This window comes from Coccinella septempunctata, chromosome 8, assembly GCF_907165205.1.
Source record: "Coccinella septempunctata chromosome 8, icCocSept1.1, whole genome shotgun sequence".
Taxonomy (NCBI): domain Eukaryota; kingdom Metazoa; phylum Arthropoda; class Insecta; order Coleoptera; family Coccinellidae; genus Coccinella; species Coccinella septempunctata.
The window spans coordinates 15,266,190-15,281,025 of NC_058196.1; the positions used below are offsets into that span (position 1 = coordinate 15,266,190).

The following is a 14,836-nucleotide window of genomic DNA, read 5'->3' on the forward strand; positions in this document are numbered from 1 at the left end:
ATATATTCCAGCGTAGCCTGAGTATTCCTCAGACTCACTCGTCTGTTCTAGAACGCTTAGTGAAATGGATTACAGAGTTTTGCCCGGATGTTTCGTAAGCAGTTCGGATCCCTTCAGATCCCTTCCTGCTGAAATGGTTTCAACCATTTTTCGATATCTGGATGCTGATTCATTGTTATCCGTCTATTCGACGAGTCGCAGATTCAGAGATATCTGCCTTCATGACCCGATGCTCAGGCGTAAGCTCACTTCGAGAACGACTGAATTGCGGAGAGAAGAGCGTAGGCGACTGCTGAATCCAAAATTTGGTGTGAGTATTGTTCGGAATGATGATTTCTCTCGCTCATCATTTCGAGAAAATACCACTCAAAAAAAAGTTCTTGTACAAACAAGAACACAACGAACGCGTGCTTTGACAATTCCAAGAAATTGGAGTTTATGCTCCTCTGAGCAGAAAGTCAAAAGAAATCATCGCTCGATGAGGCTATAAATCTGCTTGCGCTTTCGATATTATTAGTTTTTTTTTGACTCTTAGTTGTTCTTTCGATATTATTAGTTTTTTTGACTCTGAGTTGTTCTTGGCAACAAATATCATCTTTATGACAGTTGGGACTCAACCTAAACAATTATTTCTAAGTCAATCTCTATAAAAAATCCATATGTACTCCCTAATAATTTTTCTCCCGACACAAGTTAATCATCATTTTTATGTTTATGTTGTGGTGCTTTTCGCGAGGTAGATGATAAATTTGGAAAAGATTCAGATTGAGTTCTAGCCTGGTTAGCTTCGCCAAAGATCTGAACTGCCTTGAACCGTTAGACAGACGGAAGAGTTATCGAGTGGAGGGGATACCTTCTACCAGCTCATTGGTCGTAGAGACGGCGGCGCAGTATATATACCAGCGTAGCCTGAGTATTCCTCAGACTCACTCGTCTGTTCTAGAACGCTTAGTGAAATGGATTACAGAGTTTTGCCCGGATGTTTCGTAAGCACTTCGGATCCCTTCAGATCCCTTCCTGCTGAAATGGTTTCAACCATTTTTCGATATCTGGATGCTGATTCATTGTTATCCGTCTATTCGACGAGTCGCAGATTCAGAGATATCTGCCTTCATGACCCGATGCTCAGGCGTAAGCTCACTTCGAGAACGACTGAATTGCGGAGAGAAGAGCGTAGGCGACTGCTGAATCCAAAATTTGGTGTGAGTATTGTTCGGAATGATGATTTCTCTCGCTCATCATTTCGAGAAAATACCACTCAAAAAAAAGTTCTTGTACAAACAAGAACACAACGAACGCGTGCTTTGACAATTCCAAGAAATTGGAGTTTATGCTCCTCTGAGCAGAAAGTCAAAACAAATCATCGCTCGATGAGGTTATAAATCTGCTTGCGCTTTCGATATTATTAGTTTTTTTTTTTACTCTTAGTTGTTCTTTCGATATTATTAGTTTTTTTGACTCTGAGTTGTTCTTGGCAACAAATATCATCTTTATGACAGTTGGGACTCAACCTAAACAATTATTTCTAAGTCAATCTCTATGAAAATCCATATGTACTCCCTAACAATTTTTCTCCCGACACAAGTTAATCATCATTTTTATGTTTATGTTGTGGTGCTTTTCGAGAGGTAGATGATAAATTTGGAAAAGATTCAGATTGAGTTCTAGCCTGGTTAGCTTCGCCAAAGATCTGAACTGCCTTGAACCGTTAGACAGACGGAAGAGTTATCGAGTGGAGGGGATACCTTCTACCAGATCATTGATCGTAGAGACGGCGGCGCAGTATATATTCCAGCGTAGCCTGACTATTCCTCAGACTCACTCGTCTGTTCTAGAACGCTTAGTGAAATGGATTACAGAGTTTTGCCTGGATGTTTCGTAAGCAGTTCGGATCCCTTCAGATCCCTTCCTGCTGAAATGGTTTCAACCATTTTTCGATATCTGGATGCTGATTCATTGTTATCCGTCTATTCGACGAGTCGCAGATTCAGAGATATCTGCCTTCATGACCCGATGCTCAGGCGTAAGCTCACTTCGAGAACGACTGAATTGCGGAGAGAAGAGCGTAGGCGACTGCTGAATCCAAAATTTGGTGCGAGTATTGTTCGGAATGATGATTTCTCTCGCTCATCATTTCGAGAAAATACCACTCAAAACAAAGTTCTTGTACAAACAAGAACACAACGAACGCGTGCTTTGACAATTCCAAGAAATTGGAGTTTATGCTCCTCTGAGCAGAAAGTCAAAACAAATCATCGCTCGATGAGGCTATAAATCTGCTTGCGCTTTCGATATTATTAGTTTTTTTTTGACTCTCAGTTGTTCTTTCGATATTATTAGTTTTTTTGACTCTGAGTTGTTCTTGGCAACAAATATCATCTTTATGACAGTTGGGACTCAACCTAAACAATTATTTCTAAGTCAATCTCTATAAAAAATCCATATGTACTCCCTAACAATTTTTCTCCCGACACAAGTTAATCATCATTTTTATGTTTATGTTGTGGTGCTTTTCGAGAGGTAGATGATACATTTGGAAAAGATTCAGATTGAGTTCTAGCCTGGTTAGCTTCGCCAAAGATCTGAACTGCCTTGAACCGTTAGACAGACGGAAGAGTTATCGAGTGGAGGGGATACCTTCTACCAGATCATTGATCGTAGAGACGGCGGCGCAGTATATATTCCAGCGTAGCCTGAGTATTCCTCAGACTCACTCGTCTGTTCTAGAACGCTTAGTGAAATGGATTACAGAGTTTTGCCCGGATGTTTCGTAAGCAGTTCGGATCCCTTCAGATCCCTTCCTGCTGAAATGGTTTCAACCATTTTTCGATATCTGGATGCTGATTCATTGTTATCCGTTGTGATGAACCCCAGTTTTCTGAGGAAAATTGGAGTTCATCTTAGTGCATTTTTTTTCTTCTTTCGTTTTAAATTTCCGTCTTTGAAAATATTTTAATTCTCGAATATTCCGTACGTTCATTCCGACAGGCAGAGTAAATGTAAAAAACCGCTTATCTGCATTTCACGTTGTTTTTCTTACATGCCGCTGAAGATTTCGACGTTTTTCATCTGTTGATATGCGATAAACCGGAGCTGACGACGTTTTTCATTCTTGTCGCATTCTGGAATTTTCAGATTTTTACCGTGAGAGGGGATATGCCTATAAAAGCAAATTTTCCCCCCGCGACGGTCACTTTTCGACTTTTCGACTGTTACTTCAGTTCTTCGGCTGACTTTTGAATTTTACTTCAGTGCTTTCCTTTCGCTTGAGTATTTTCGATTTTTCGCTTTCTAACGTGGTTTCTAACTTCTGTTATAAATTCAGTTAATTTTCGGTATTCTTTCGCCGTTGAAGAATAATCATTTTGTGATATTTGCATCAGTGCTTAGAGTTAATTTTTTTAGTTTTTTTTCTTTTAAATCCTTTGAGTTTCGAGTGCTTGAAACAAAGGAGGTAGGTCCCCGTCTGTACCGTTCAGTTTCTTTGTTAGACCTACGCCGTTACTTCTTTAACTTTGACACTGCTGTACTGTATCGTTTCCTGTTGTATTTTATCGTTCTTTACCCTGTCCGCGTTCCGCGTCATAAGTGTTAAATCCGAAATCTCTTCTTTTCTGTCAATCATGGCGTGCTATAACCCTTGGGGCAGAGAATAAGAGATACCGCACGTAGTCAGTGAGATCCCGTAGTTGCGTTAAAAATAGACATTTTCTTCGCTGTCAGTCATGGCGTGCTAAAACCCTTGGGGCAGCGAATAAAAGTCTCGAACAGACCCGTCCTTATTGTGTTTCATTCCCGGAGAAATACAACTACACACCGATACCGTATAGCAAGTCCTTAGCATTCGTCAGTTCTGGTTGGCGCATTTTTATTGAACCGTTAATTTTTCACTACACCCGGTACAAATTTCATAAAGTGCTCGTGACCGGATAAGATTTCCCGAATGTATTTTCACTGATAGAATCACTCATATTTTATATCACACGTATCTCCCTTGTACATATAACTAGTTTCCGAAGGTGTGAATAAACTTTTACATAATTCGATTTTGACTTCTTCGTTGTCGCTACTACCCTAGACAACACCGAGCTCTGTCTCCGGCTAGCAGCTACTCTGGTAGGTTTGCTATTCTTCCTATTGAAAAGAATAGCTGGCGCTCGAGATTAAGGCTTCTCCGAGAAACGCACGTTACAAAAATGGCGCAACGAGCAGGGACTGTGCAAAATCCAGTAGGAAACAACAGAGGTGAGAAACATTAACCGGACAGTGAGTGAATTCCCGAAACAGTGAGTACCCAACAAACACTGAAATGCAGTCACTGTACAAAAACTGTACTTCGTTGCTTCAATTGACTGCAGTTACGGTAATGCAATAACTGCACCAAAAAGGACCGTATATGTCCAGGTGGACTTTGCAGTTACTGTACAGTACAAACTGCATTCGACATACAGCCACAGCTGCACTTCAAAAACAGCGATGGCATCGCAATCCACTGTACAGCAAGCTGCAATTCAAATGCAGCAGTGACGTGCTAAAACTGTACAGCAAGCTGTACTTTAAATGCAGTATTCACTTTGCAAAAACTGCACAGATAGCTGCACTTCAAATGCAGCAGTTACGTGCTAAAACTGTACAGCAAGTTGTACTTTAAATGCAGTGGTCACTGTGCAAATACTGTACAGTTAGCTGTGTTTTATATGCAGTTTGTTCACGCAAGAACTGTACAGCAAGCTGTATTTTATATACAATAGACACTGTGCTCAAACTATACAGTAGCTGCACTTTAAATGTAGCAGTCACTGTGTAAAAACCATATCGAAACTTGCAATTACGAAACAATATTCTATTAGAGAAGTTTCCTAGTTATAAACAGAAAATCTATTCTGCAAATCAGAAATTTTCAATTTCACTTAATATTTTTGCGGTAAGCGCAAAGGTGACTTCACGCTAATTGAGTCATAGCCTACTCTTAGGGGTGGAGATTAATGAACCATAGGAGTTAGCTACGACAATCGTCGAGGCAGCGTAGATTGTGCCTGCTATAAACGCTGGTTACATAGAGGACTTAGAGTAATGCGTCGCCGGTGGCGCCATCGTTTGGCGTATGCTGCACCGCAATAGACGTGTATGCTACCCTGTGATCGCAACCGTCAAGAGCAGTGATGCCATCATTTGGCTAATTCTGGTACCACCATGGTGCGATGAAGTATTCTTCTATCATGGGTATAATCCATATTTTGGTAATGAACGGAGTCTTCAATTATTGAATTAAATCTGTTTATGAAATGCATACCCAGCAAACACTGAAATGCAGTCACTGTACAAAAACTGTACTTCGTTGCTTCAATTGACTGCAGTTACGGTAATGCAATAACTGCACAAAAAAGGACCGTATATGTCCAGGTGGACTTTGCAGTTACTGTACAGTACAAACTGCATTCGACATACAGCCACAGCTGCACTTCAAAAACAGCGATGGCATCGCAATCCACTGTACAGCAAGCTGCAATTCAAATGCAGCAGTGACGTGCTAAAACTGTACAGCAAGCTGTACTTTAAATGCAGTATTCACTTTGCAAAAACTGCACAGATAGCTGCACTTCAAATGCAGCAGTTACGTGCTAAAACTGTACAGCAAGTTGTACTTTAAATGCAGTGGTCACTGTGCAAATACTGTACAGTTAGCTGTGTTTTATATGCAGTTTGTTCACGCAAGAACTGTACAGCAAGCTGTATTTTATATACAATAGACACTGTGCTCAAACTATACAGTAGCTGCACTTTAAATGTAGCAGTCACTTTGTAAAAACTATATCGAAACTTGCAATTACGAAACAATATTCTATTAGAGAAGTTTCCTAGTTATAAACAGAAAATCTATTCTGCAAATCAGAAACTTTCAATTTCACTTAGTATTTTTGCGGTAAGCGCAAAGGTGACTTCACGCTAATTGAGACATAGCCTACTCTTAGGGGTGGAGATTAATGAACCATAGGAGTTAGCTACGACAATCGTCGAGGCAGCGTAGATCGTGCCTGCTATAAACGCTGGTTACATAGAGGACATAGAGTAATGCGTCGCCGGTGGCGCCATCGTTTGGCGTATGCTGCACCGCAATAGACGTGTATGCTACCCTGTGATCGCAACCGTCAAGAGCAGTGATGCCATCATTTGGCTAATTCTGGTACCACCATGGTGCGATGAAGTATTCTTCTATCATGGGTATAATCCATATTTTGGTAATGAACGGAGTCTTCAATTATTGAATTAAATCTGTTTATGAAATGTCTCTTTAACCTTCATAATCGAATTTTCAACTTCTTGAAGAAGGTATATGTTTAAGTTTTAGGAATTCCTATGAATTATTATTCTAGATTCTATTATTAACTCTATATCAAATACTCCATTTTTGAAATCAAGAATTGCAAATACAGAAACTGTGCAGTCACTGTATATCAAAAACTGCGTTTTGAAAATGCAGAATTATCAATACAGAAACTATGCAGTCACTGTACATCAAAAACTGCGTTTTGAAAATGCAGAATTATCAATACAGAAACTATGCAGTCACTGTACATCACAAACTGCATTTTGAAAATGCAGAATTATCAATACAGAAACTATGCAGTCACTGTACATCACAAACTGCATTTTGAAAATGCAGAATTATCAATACAGAAACTATGCAGTCACTGTACATCACAAACTGCATTCTGAAAATGCAGAATTATGAATACAGAAACTGTGCAGTTACTGTACATCAAAAACTGCGTTTTGAAAATGCAGAATTATCAATACAGAAACTGTGCAGTTACTGTACATCAAGAACTGCGTTTTGAAAATGCAGAATTATCAATACAGAAACTGTGCAGTTACTTTACATCAAGAACTGCGTTTTGAAAATGCAGAATTATCAATACAGAAACTGTGAAGTTACTGCACATCAAAAACTGCGTTTTGAAAATGCAGAATTATCAATACAGAAACTGTGAAGTTACTGCACATCAAAAACTGCGTTTTGAAAATGCAGAATTATCAATACAGAAACTGTGAAGTTACTGCACATCAAAAACTGCGTTTTGAAAATGCAGTATTATCAATACAGAAAATCTGCAGTCACTGTACATCAAAAACTGCGTTTTGAAAATGCAGAATTATCAATACAGAAACTATGCAGTCACTGTACATCACAAACTGCATTTTGAAAATGCAGAATTATCAATACAGAAACTATGCAGTCACTGTACATCAAAAACTGCGTTTTGAAAATGCAGAATTATCAATACAGAAATTATGCAGTCACTGTACATCACAAACTGCATTTTGAAAATGCAGAATTATGAATACAGAAACTGTGCAGTTACTGTACATCAAAAACTGCGTTTTGAAAATGCAGAATTATCAATACAGAAACTGTGCAGTTTCAGTACAGCAATCTCTGTGCTGCATTCTGGTGGCATTTGTAGTGCAGTATATGTACAGTTGCTGTATATTGTGTTTGTTGGGTAGACATAGAGACATGGACTGAGCAATGCCAGCATGAAATTGGCTATTTATTAGAAAGAGAGAAAAGCTCGTCGGGACATTACCTTTCTCTTTTTTGTTCACATAGAGGTGAGTGTAGACCAATCAAATTTCTAGAAAAAGACAACTGCATTCCCGACGTGTTTTTCTCTCTGTCACTTTTTTCGACCGTATTTCATGCATAGATATAAAGGGAAGGCACAGTCCATGTCTCTATGTCTATGATGAAATGTCTCTTTAACCTTCATAATCGAATTTTCAACTTCTTGAAGGAGGTATATGTTTAAGTTTTAGGAATTCCTATGAATTATTATTCTAGATTCTATTATTAACTCTATATCAAATACTCCATTTTTGAAATCAAGAATTGCAAATACAGAAACTGTGCAGTCACTGTATATCAAAAACTGCGTTTTGAAAATCAGAATTATCAATACAGAAACTGTGCAGTTACTGTACATCAAGAACTGCGTTTTGAAAATGCAGAATTATCAATACAGAAACTGTGCAGTTACTGTACATCAAGAACTGCGTTTTGAAAATACAGAATTATCAATACAGAAACTGTGAAGTTACTGCACATCAAAAACTGCGTTTAGAAAATGCAGTATTATCAATACAGAAAATCTGCAGTTACTGTACATCGAAAACTGCGTTTTGAAAATGCAGAATTATCAATACAGAAACTATGCAGTCACTGTACATCACAAACTGCATTTTGAAAATGCAGAATTATCAATACAGAAACTATGCAGTCACTGTACATCAAAAACTGCGTTTTGAAAATGCAGAATTATCAATACAGAAACTATGCAGTCACTGTACATCACAAACTGCATTTTGAAAATGCAGAATTATGAATACAGAAACTGTGCAGTTACTGTACATCAAAAACTGCGTTTTGAAAATGCAGAATTATCAATACAGAAACTGTGCAGTTACTGTACATCAAGAACTGCGTTTTGAAAATGCAGAATTATCAATACAGAAACTATGCAGTCACTGTACATCAAAAACTGCGTTTTGAAAATGCAGAATTATCAATACAGAAACTATGCAGTCACTGTACATCACAAACTGCATTTTGAAAATGCAGAATTATCAATACAGAAACTGTGCAGTTACTGTACATCAAGAACTGCGTTTTGAAAATGCAGAATTATCAATACAGAAACTATGCAGTCACTGTACATCAAAAACTGCGTTTTGAAAATGCAGAATTATCAATACAGAAACTATGCAGTCACTGTACATCACAAACTGCATTTTGAAAATGCAGAATTATGAATACAGAAACTGTGCAGTTACTGTACATCAAAAACTGCGTTTTGAAAATGCAGAATTATCAATACAGAAACTGTGCAGTTTCAGTACAGCAATCTCTGTGCTGCATTCTGGTGGCATTTGTAGTGCAGTATTTGTACAGTTGCTGTATATTGTGTTTGTTGGGTAAAACCTAAGAACAGTGAGTAACTATTTCTTGAACCGAGAACTGTGAAAAATAAACTTGATCTGTGTTTTATTACCTGCCACCCTGTATTGAACTGTTATACTGTGAATTGAATTGGACTATGTTCTGAAAATTTTCCTTGTTGAAGCCATTTCGATGACGCATTTTTATGGTTCATTTTGATCACTTGATGTTAATGATATTTTTATGTATTTTAAAAAGTAGTCTGGGAAAATAGTTGTAATTTTTTTTGATTGATTGTCAAAAGAAGGCAGGAAAATAAATAATTAAGAAAATCGTATTTTACTTGCTTTATAAACTGTTAAAAATTCGTACAGTTTATTATGAAGGGAGTAAAAATGTGGATAATACATATTCAAACTATGGTTCAAAAAGTAATAAATCAAGAGTAAGAAGCACTACGTCAAGACTGAATTTGGAAATGGAAGCTCTACGATTGAAAGAAAGGTTCGAAAATGAGGAGTGCATGGAACGATTGCGAATGATTCAAAGCAAAAAAGAAATAGCTTTCAAAGAATTGGAGCTGAAGATGAAAATGCTCGAAGAGGAAGGTGTCACTGATGATGGTTCACAAGGCAATATGTCTGAAAGAAGTATGTATAGAGATCAAGATCAGGTGAGAAATTGGATACGTAAATGTGATCCTGACCGAGTGGCAAATTCTGAAAGGAAGCCAGATCCAGTCTTTCCTTGGGAAGGAAAGTTTGAAGAGAGGTCTGATGCTTTTTTAAATATAGTAGAACAATGCACTAAAAACACAGAAAATGTAACAAAAATACTAGAACGTCAAAAACTAAAAGAGCTACCTTTGTTTTCAGGAGAGCTCACAGAGTGGCCTCTTTTCTTTAGCGAATTTAAGAGATCTTCTGAGGTTTATGGTTTGAATGATTACGATAATTTATTGAGGTTGGATAGGAGTTTGAAAGGCAAAGCACGTGAAACTATCAAACCACTTTTGAGTTCACCTGAAAATGTAAGCAAAATTATGAAAATGTTAGAAATGAACTTTGGCAGGGCTGATTGGATAATATTGAGTTTAATGGAAAAGGTTAAAAAATTTGGGTTTGTCAAAGAAGATAAATTAGATGTTTGCATTGCATTTTCGAATGCTATTAATAATTTAGTTACGACTATGAGAAATATTAATTGCACATTGTATTTGTTCAATCCAGAACTTATGGCAATAATTGTAGAGAAGCTTGCCCCGATACAGAAGTACAATTGGGGTAAGTGCAAGTTGCAAAGAGACAAAGAGGGATTACCAACTTCGTTAGAAGACTTCGCGGCATGGTATGAGGATGAAATAGGTGCAGTGGCATCGATTTCTAATCCAATTTCAAAATCAAAGGTGAACTTTAAGAAAGAAACAATTTTCACTTTGAAAAATAAGTCTGACAAAATTTTCGACAAAAAATCATGTCCAGTCTGTAAAAAAGACGGACATAATGTGGGGAATTGTAAAACATTCCTCGAAAAAACAATTGTAACACGCAGAAAAGCTGCTTCAGACCTGAAATTATGCTTTTCTTGTTTATGTTTAGGACATAGTTATAAACGCTGTTATAAGAAGACGAGATGTGGCGTAAACGGATGTTCTGGAAAACATCATCATTTGGTTCACCTGGCGGTACCTCCGAATGAAGAAACGTTGGCCCACGAAAATTCATCCTTCTGTGGCAAGCTGTCAACAGAGAAGCAGTCTGTTCTTCTGAGAATAGCAGCCGTTGTTCTTCGAGGACCGAGCAAGGAAGTGACAACTTTCGCTCTTTTTGATGAGGGCTCGACCTGCTCTTTGGTAGAAGAACAGCTAGCCAGTGAGTTGGAATTGTCAGGTCCTATAGTTCCCGTGTGCTTTCAGTGGACAAACCAGGTAACTCATTATGAAGATAATTCGAGAAAAGTTTCTGTCGAAATTTCCGGAGGAATTAAGGTGAAACAAAATTTTTATAAAATAAGGAATTTAAGAACTGTCAAAGACCTTGAATTGCCTCAGCAGAACGTAGACATTGATGAATTAATGGAAAAATATCCGTACTTAGATCAAGAAGTCTTGAATTCCTTAAATAATGCAAAGCCTAGAATTTTATTAGGACAAGATAATTGTGGTTTAATTATTCCTCGCCAAATTATACAACCTCGTTTGAACATGCCTATATTATCAAAATCAAAATTGGGATGGACAATTCATGGACCAGTTACTGAAAAATTATCTCCAATTTCTGGAAATTCCTCCGTGAATATCAACTTCTGTGGTTGTTGTTCATGTGATGAATTAGAAATCCTAGTGAAAAATAGTTTTAAATATGAGGATTATGGCAGTAAACCAGGGGATATTTACTCATTAGATGACAAGAAAGCTTTGGAAATCATGGAAAATACTTCGATTTATAATGGAACTCGGTTTGAAATAGGTCATTTATATAAAACAAAAGACGTAACCTTTCCCGATAGTAAAATTATGGCTTTAAAACGCTTAGCATGTATGGAAAGAAAGATGGATAGAGACGAAAACTTCGCTTTACAATATATAAACAAAATCGAGGAGTATGAACGCAAAGGTTATGCAAAGAAATTAGAGGATCATGAAGTGACAGAAAATCCGAAGGACTGGTATCTCCCACATTTTGCGGTTTGGAATATAAATAAACCTGGAAAAATAAGATTTGTCCTTGATGCTGCAGCTAAAAGTTTTGGTTACAGTCTCAACGATTTCCTCTTTCAGGGACCAGATTTCGTTCCATCTGTAGTTTCAGTTCTGTGGCGGTTTCGACAAGGAAAAATAGCGTTTAGTGCTGATATCGCGGAAATGTTTCATCAAGTCGTCATTCGGCAAGAGAACAGATGCAGTCAACGATTTTTTTGGCGAGGAAGGGATCGAGTAGGCAAGCCATCGGTGTATCAGATGAATGTCATGATTTTTGGTGCGATCTCCTCTCCATCTCAGGCTCAATTCATAAAAAATAAAAATGCAGATTTATGTGAGGAGGAGTTCACAAACATAGGAAGAGCTATCAAGCGACAACACTACGTAGACGACTATCTGGATTCTTGTGACTCTGAAGATGAAGCAATTCAGTTGGTGAGAAATGTTATCCTAGTTCATAAGAAAGGTGGCTTCGAAATAACGAAATGGATAAGTAACTCTCAAAAGGTTTTAAAAACAATACCAGAAAATTTGAAAACTGATTCTTCCTCTAAAGAAATTGATTCTGAAAAGATAGAACGCGTTTTAGGACTCAACTGGTCTCCTCAAACAGACGAGTTTGTTTTCAATTTCAATTTTAAAAAATTGCCTGAAGAATTGTATAATGGGAAAAAGATTCCAACAAAACGAGAAGTTTTAAGGCTGGTTATGTCCGTTTTTGACCCTTTAGGATTTTTGAGTTGTTTTATGGTAAAAGCTCGAATTTTGATTCAGAATATCTGGAAAATCGGTATAGAATGGGATATAGAAATTCCGGAGGATCTTTTTCATTTTTGGAAGAAATGGATTCATGAATTAAATTCCTTTGTGCCAATCAAAATTAGACGACCATACTTTCCTTCATTTCCTTCATTATCCCTGCAAATGGATCTCCACTTATTCTGCGATTCAAGTGATAAAGCTTACTCTGCCGTTGCTTATCTGAGAACCGAATATAGTGACAACGTATCGACTAGTTTTGTTTCTTGCAAATTCAAGGTAGCACCGATTAAACAACAAACAATTCCAAAATTAGAACTTCAAGCAGCTGTTTTAGGTATAAGATTAGCTAAGTCCATTATAGAGGAAATAGAATACTCTGTCCGCAATATATATTATTGGACAGATTCATTAGTGGTCTTACAGCAAATAAGATCAGTAAGTCGAAGATTCCCTGTTTTTGTTGCTAATAGATTAGGAGAAATACATGAGAACTCAGAAATATCGCAGTGGCATTGGGTACCTTCTGAGCTTAACGTTGCTGATATGGCAACTAAGGAAAGTCGAAACTTTGATTTCTCGATTTGGTTATCAGGTCCAAAATTCCTAGAAATGCCTGCTGAAGAATGGCCTCCAGAACCAAATGTGTCCATTGAAATCAACTGTGTTGTAGTAGATGACTCAGTTGAAAATAGATTTGTAGCTGTACCGGATGAGTGCAGATTTTCTAAGTGGGTGCGACTACTTCGAAGTACTGCCTGGGTTTTATTAGCAACTCATATCTTGAAATTACGAAACAAAGAAAGACTTAGGGATATAACTCTCGAAGATCGTTTTTTAGATGAAGCTTTTAATCTTTTAATACAAAAGGTACAACTAGATTGCTTTGGAGTTGAATTAGCTAACCTCAAGACAAACAAAAACATTACGCAAAATAATAAGCTATTCAAACTCTGTCCATTTATAGATGAAAATAATTTGCTGAGGATGAACGGACGTTTTTTCTTCAGAGAACAATTAGGCCTACGAGAAAATTTTAGGAACCCAATAATTCTTGATCCTAAACATAAAATAACCGAATTGATTATACAACACTATCATGAAAGAGCTAACCATATAGGAGTTGAAACGGTGTTAAACAATTTAAGATCGCAATTTTGGATTTTACATGCACGGGCTGCCGTTAAAAAATGTTTTAGAAATTGTCAAGGTTGTAAGAGATATAAATGTATACCAAAAGTTCCTATGATGGGTTACTTGCCAGAACATAGATTACAACCTTTTGTTTATCCATTTTCTTATACAGGAGTGGATTTTTTCGGACCTATGACGGTTTCAATAGGAAGGAGAGTGGAAAAACGGTATGGTGTGCTTTTCACATGTCTCAGTATAAGAGCTGTCCATATTGAAATAGCAGCATCTCTGGATACATCCTCAACAATTTTGGCTATCCGACGATTTATGGCGAGAAGAGCTCAACCAATAGAATTCAGAAGTGATAATGGTACTAATTTTGTTGGTGCAGATAGGGAGCTGAAAGATTATGTTGAAAAGAACTGCGATCACGTAGAAATATCAAATCAACTCTCTACTGAAGGCATTCGCTGGAAGTTCAATCCTCCAGCAGCTCCGCATATGGGTGGTATATGGGAGCGAATGGTTCGTTCTATAAAAACTTCTCTTAAAATTGTATTGAAGTCAAGAAATCCCAAAGAAGAAGTTTTATCAACTTTATTAGCAGAAGCCGAGTATACACTCAATTCAAGACCACTGACTCATGTTCCCATTGACCCAGACGAACTAGAATCGATAACACCTAACCATTTCTTATTATTGAGGCCCGGAAACGTTAAGAATATCGGAGAATTCACTGGAGATCTTGACTGTAGGAAACAATGGAGATTTGCTCAAGCTCTTGCAGATTCCTTCTGGAAACGTTGGATTCTAGAATATAGACCTACGCTTCTGAAAAGGGAGAAATGGTTCTTCAAACCTGAACCCATCAAAGTTGGAGATATCGTTTTGGTAGTGAATGAAAAGGCACCACGAAACGATTGGATGTTAGGAAAAGTTTTGAGGCTGCATCCTGGTAGAGATGGCATAATAAGAGTCGTCTCGATTTTGACAAAGAATGGGGAGTTCACTAGGCCAGTAAGCAAGCTTTGTGTCCTGACCACCAAAGAAAATTCTGATGGTTAAGACAATCAGTCATTCCGGTTGGTGGAGAATGTTGAAGCCATTTCGATCACGCATTTTTATGGTTCATTTTGATCACTTGATGTTAATGATATTTTTATGTATTTTAAAAAGTAGTCTGGGAAAATAGTTGTAATTTTTTTTGATTGATTGTCAAAAGAAGGCAGGAAAATAAATAATTAAGAAAATCGTATTTTACTTGCTTTATAAACTGTTAAAAATTCGTACATTCCTATTGTTGA

General features: G+C 37.4%; 2 protein-coding genes across 2 annotated transcripts; both read left to right on the plus strand.

Moving 5' to 3' along the window:
- The first annotated feature begins 9,349 nt into the window (after positions 1 to 9,349).
- Positions 9,350 to 10,385, plus strand: LOC123318999. Its single transcript, XM_044905791.1, has 2 exons — positions 9,350 to 9,709; positions 9,814 to 10,385. The coding sequence occupies exons 1-2, from the start codon at positions 9,417 to 9,419 to the stop codon at positions 9,842 to 9,844; spliced, it is 324 nt and encodes a 107-aa protein (XP_044761726.1). The 5' UTR covers positions 9,350 to 9,416; the 3' UTR covers positions 9,845 to 10,385.
- LOC123318341 lies at positions 9,987 to 14,597 on the plus strand. Its single transcript, XM_044904951.1, has one exon. The coding sequence runs from the start codon at positions 9,987 to 9,989 to the stop codon at positions 14,595 to 14,597; it is 4,611 nt and encodes a 1,536-aa protein (XP_044760886.1).
- Positions 14,598 to 14,836: the final 239 nt, after the last annotated feature.

Coding starts and splice junctions, on each gene's coding strand:
- LOC123318999 (XM_044905791.1), top strand. CDS start 9,417: ATGGAAGCTCTACGATTGAAAGAAAGGTTCGAAAATGAGGAGTGCATG. Junction 9,710..9,813: donor GAAGGAAAGTTTGAAGAGAG/GTCTGATGCTTT, acceptor CTTTGTTTTCAG/GAGAGCTCACAGAGTGGCCT.
- LOC123318341 (XM_044904951.1), top strand. CDS start 9,987: ATGTTAGAAATGAACTTTGGCAGGGCTGATTGGATAATATTGAGTTTA.